The 3,769-nt window shown below is 42.9% G+C and overlaps 1 protein-coding gene across 1 annotated transcript in view; it reads left to right on the top strand.

Moving 5' to 3' along the window:
* Nucleotides 1-343: 343 nt before the first annotated feature.
* The window catches only part of TMEM123 (transmembrane protein 123), a gene marked incomplete at its 5' end in the record, with an annotated part of 53,360 nt that continues 49,934 nt past the window's right edge, over nt 344-3,769 (top strand). The window contains 2 exons of the mRNA XM_014544571.1: nt 344-383; nt 3,437-3,493. Coding sequence (XP_014400057.1) covers nt 344-383; nt 3,437-3,493 — 97 coding nt within the window. The remainder of the gene's footprint in view (nt 384-3,436; nt 3,494-3,769) is intronic.

Genomic DNA, 3,769 nt, shown 5'->3' with positions numbered 1-3,769 from the left:
AGGCTCCTTTTGGAGAGGGGGGGGGGGGGGGGCGCTGAAAATATGTCCACCGGTTCCTGCGGAAGCAGGTCTACGAGTTCGTTGGGGAACCTTTTAGGAGTCTCCCCGGCGTTTGGCCGTCTAACTGTGTAGTAGCAAACAGACGATGTATATTCTCAAGGTCTCACCTTTCAAGTTAAGACTTGGGGGCTCATTGGCTGGTGGGAGCTTTTGGGAAGCGCACCCGGCCCTCCCGGAGCAGGTGAGGCTTATGCCACCCTGGGAAGGGCGCCCCCTGCGCCTTGTGCGGCATTAACCGCCGGGACGCGCATCAGCTGTGCGGCCGTGAGATCAGGGCTGACGATCGCCTGGTGCCCGCGACGCGGTCAGTGGGTCAGAACAAAATAAGTTTTACTTCTCTCTTTTTGAGAAAAGGGGGTTTCCCTTCAGGACCTTAGCCCTTTGGGGACTTGAAAACGTCCTATTTGGATAAGGCCAGGAAACTGGGATTTGCTATGTGTATTACATTTTATTTGTAAACTATTCTAGAAGTAGGGTAATGGTCAGTAAAGTAGGATAAGTTGCTTTAAGGGACTAAAGTGTTTCATGGATTTAAATTATATCCATCTGTTGTATATTTAGCCTTAGATCCAGATAAAGAGCACAGCACCTGCTTTTGCTAGAATCATCGGAGAGAGACAATAACTTTTGTTTGTTTTTGCTGAATTTTTTGTTTGTTTTGTTGAATTGTGCATGTGACAATCTGGCTTTGCAGATCATATTTTGAGATCATGTAACAAAAGGATCATGTTCATCCTGATACTAGACATTTTTCCTATTTACCTATGCTAATTGAGGTCCATACCACATCCCATCAAATCCTCACAGTATTATCCCCATTATATAAATGAACGGAGGCTTAGAAAATTACCTAACTTATTCTAAGTAAAACAGCTGATACATGTTTGATTTCAGAGGCCAGAATCCAAACTCTCAACCATTTTGCCTCATTGGGTGATGTTGGCTTTTCAAGTAGATAAATGCTTAAATCCACAATATGGCCATTGCCCAAAATATTGTGGGAGAAGATAAAAACATTATTGAAATTCCTCTTTTAAAATATCCTTCACAGTCTGTTGCATAGTTTCATAAATATCCTCAGTTGGAGGAGGTGGGGAGACTATGAACAAGTTAGCCAGCAGGAGAGAATGTGGGAGCGCAATGAGAGACATAAGGGAGGGAGGGCAGGGGGGAGAGGCTATTACTTAGGGCTCTTGGTGGCAAGTGACAGAAACCCACCTTGAACAGCCTTAGGGCCAAGAAGGGACTTTATCAACTCTAACAAAAAAGTCCAAGGATTAAGGTGACTTCAGAAATGCTGTATTCAAGAGTTCAAATACGTTGCCAGAAGATGGCTCTTTCCAGTTCTTGATTACATCTATCAAATCTCAGGCAAACCGTAGTCAAACTGTCCTCAGACTGCTGGGGAGTGGGGCATCGGGGAGAACATGACACTTCAAATAACGGGGACTTTCTAAAGTGAGTCGCAGGTTTCAAAGGCCACCATAATGGGTACCCAGTTAGGAAATGAAATCCATACTGAGTCCATACCACATAATGAACTTAACTGCCACCCCCCACACACACACCCACCCACCCCCCACACACACACCCCTCCAATTCGGTGTATTATAACTCAATTGAAGACCTGTTCTTTCTGTCAAGTCTTCAGCCTTCTTGTACTTATGGTTATCCATGAATCTCTCAGGATATAAAAACAGTGCCTGCCCACGTAGATACTTCAGACATGTTTATTGAAAAAATGAGAAAAGTTAGTAAAGCTAGGAAGAATCTGTCTTCTTTCTCAAGCAAAAAATTAAAAATGGGTTACCAGGAAATCATCCTTCCTAAGAGTGACAATAGTTGGGAGACAGAAACAGGAGAGATTCCTGCAGTGGTCCAGACAAAAGATGATGGCACCTGATAGTGAAGATGAGTGGGTGGGTTCTAGGTCTGTCTTTTCAGGGGGTGCAACTGAAGTCACTTGCTATTGGATTGGATGGAAGTGGATGGTGGAATGAGAAAGAGGGAGGAATCAAATCGTGACCTCTTGGTTTGGGGTGGAACAACTGGTAATACATTAACTGGGAAGACAGGGAGAGCTGGTTTATAGTAGAAAAGCAACAGTTCCATTTTTGGCACTCGCATGCACAGGCTTTGGAATTAAACAGCCTGGTCCGAATCCAGACTCTGCCACTTACTAAGCTGAGTGGCCTTTTCTGGGCCTCAGTTCCTGTCACTGCAAAATAATATTCCTACCTCAGAATCGTTGGGAGGGTTGGATAAGCTAATGCAAGTCACATGCTCCCCAGGAGGCCTGCCATGTCCTAAGCTCTTGATAACATTGACATTTGTTTGATACCTACTGCTGAATACATCTGTATGGTCTACTGACCTTGATCTTTTTCAAGTTTAATCTTCACACCAGATTTTTTGTGTGTGTGTATTATAGTTCTATCAAGAGGAAGAAATTTGCACGTGCAATTAAGATAGATCCTTCCAACTTGTTATTGCCTACCTTTCGTTGTACTCTGAGGGTTTGTTTGTTTTGTGAGGGAAGGCTACCTTTGTGAAAAGTATACAATAGCACACTTATTCTCTTTCCAGGTGGTGTGTGTGTGTGTGTGTGTGTGTATAGTCTATACAAAGACTCATGATGAATAAACCAACTGAAAAAAGTGCTTAACTGGGGCATAGAGTTCTTCTAAACCTCTTCCAAATGTTTTAGGTGCCAGTTAAAACTTAAGAGTCATAACCCCCTGGCAGTGGACAAGGAGACACCTGATTGGTGGTGTTGCTCTTATATTTGGTCAAGGGCAACGCAGACACGAAGTCCTTAGTTCATCCTAGCTTGATGCCTGTGTGTGTTGGTGGGCAGAGCTGTTTCATGCCTGGGGCACCTAAAAAAAATTAAGAATCATACTGAGAAGGCTTTCCATTAAATGTGAAGTTATCTTCTCTAAATTGTATGAAGTTAGGGGTATTGGTGGTACAAGCCCTTGAAGCACCCAAGAATACGAAGGGACCTGATAGTCCACTCCACTCAGAAGAGCAGGGTTGTAGTGGCAGAAATCAGTTTCTCTCTCACCCATCACTGTGTCCTCATGGGGGTGAATGAATTTTGGAAAAGCTATTATGTAATTATCCAGTGGCTGGCACATACTGTAGTAAGTACTATGTAAGTGTTTGTTCCATAAACTGTATGTTTTCTTCTTGAAAAACCAATAATGCAGTTACAGATTTACTGACAGTGTGTTTCATAGCAACAGTGGCAAAAGTAGGCCTTAGAACTTCTTGTGAAATGATCTACCCTCCCCACACCTCCACCACAATATACTGCCAGTGTTCTTAGTTAAATATTATATGCCCAATAATCACAAGCTTTTTATTTTTATAGGCTCTTCAAGCAGACAACCTTCCACATTTTCCCATACCTCTACTACTGAGCCAACAGGTACGTTAAAAAGGGATTTTTACCTGTCTAGAATACATAAAGAAATATCAGCAGGAAAGTCCGTGAAAGCGGGTATACTGACCTGTTTTAACCATCATTTATTCATGAATCCCTAATGCAGGGGTTCTCAAACTACGGCCCGCGGGGCCACGTGCAAATACAAATATTGTATTTGTTCCCGTTTTGTTTTTTTACTTCAAAATAAGATATGTGCAGTGTGCATAGGAATTTGTTCATAGTTTTTTTTAAACTATAGTCCGGCCCCTCCAACGGTCT

This window comes from Myotis brandtii, unplaced genomic scaffold (genome assembly GCF_000412655.1).
Source record: "Myotis brandtii unplaced genomic scaffold, ASM41265v1 scaffold37, whole genome shotgun sequence".
Classification (NCBI taxonomy): domain Eukaryota; kingdom Metazoa; phylum Chordata; class Mammalia; order Chiroptera; family Vespertilionidae; genus Myotis; species Myotis brandtii.
This window is presented reverse-complemented; position numbering and strand designations above follow the sequence as displayed.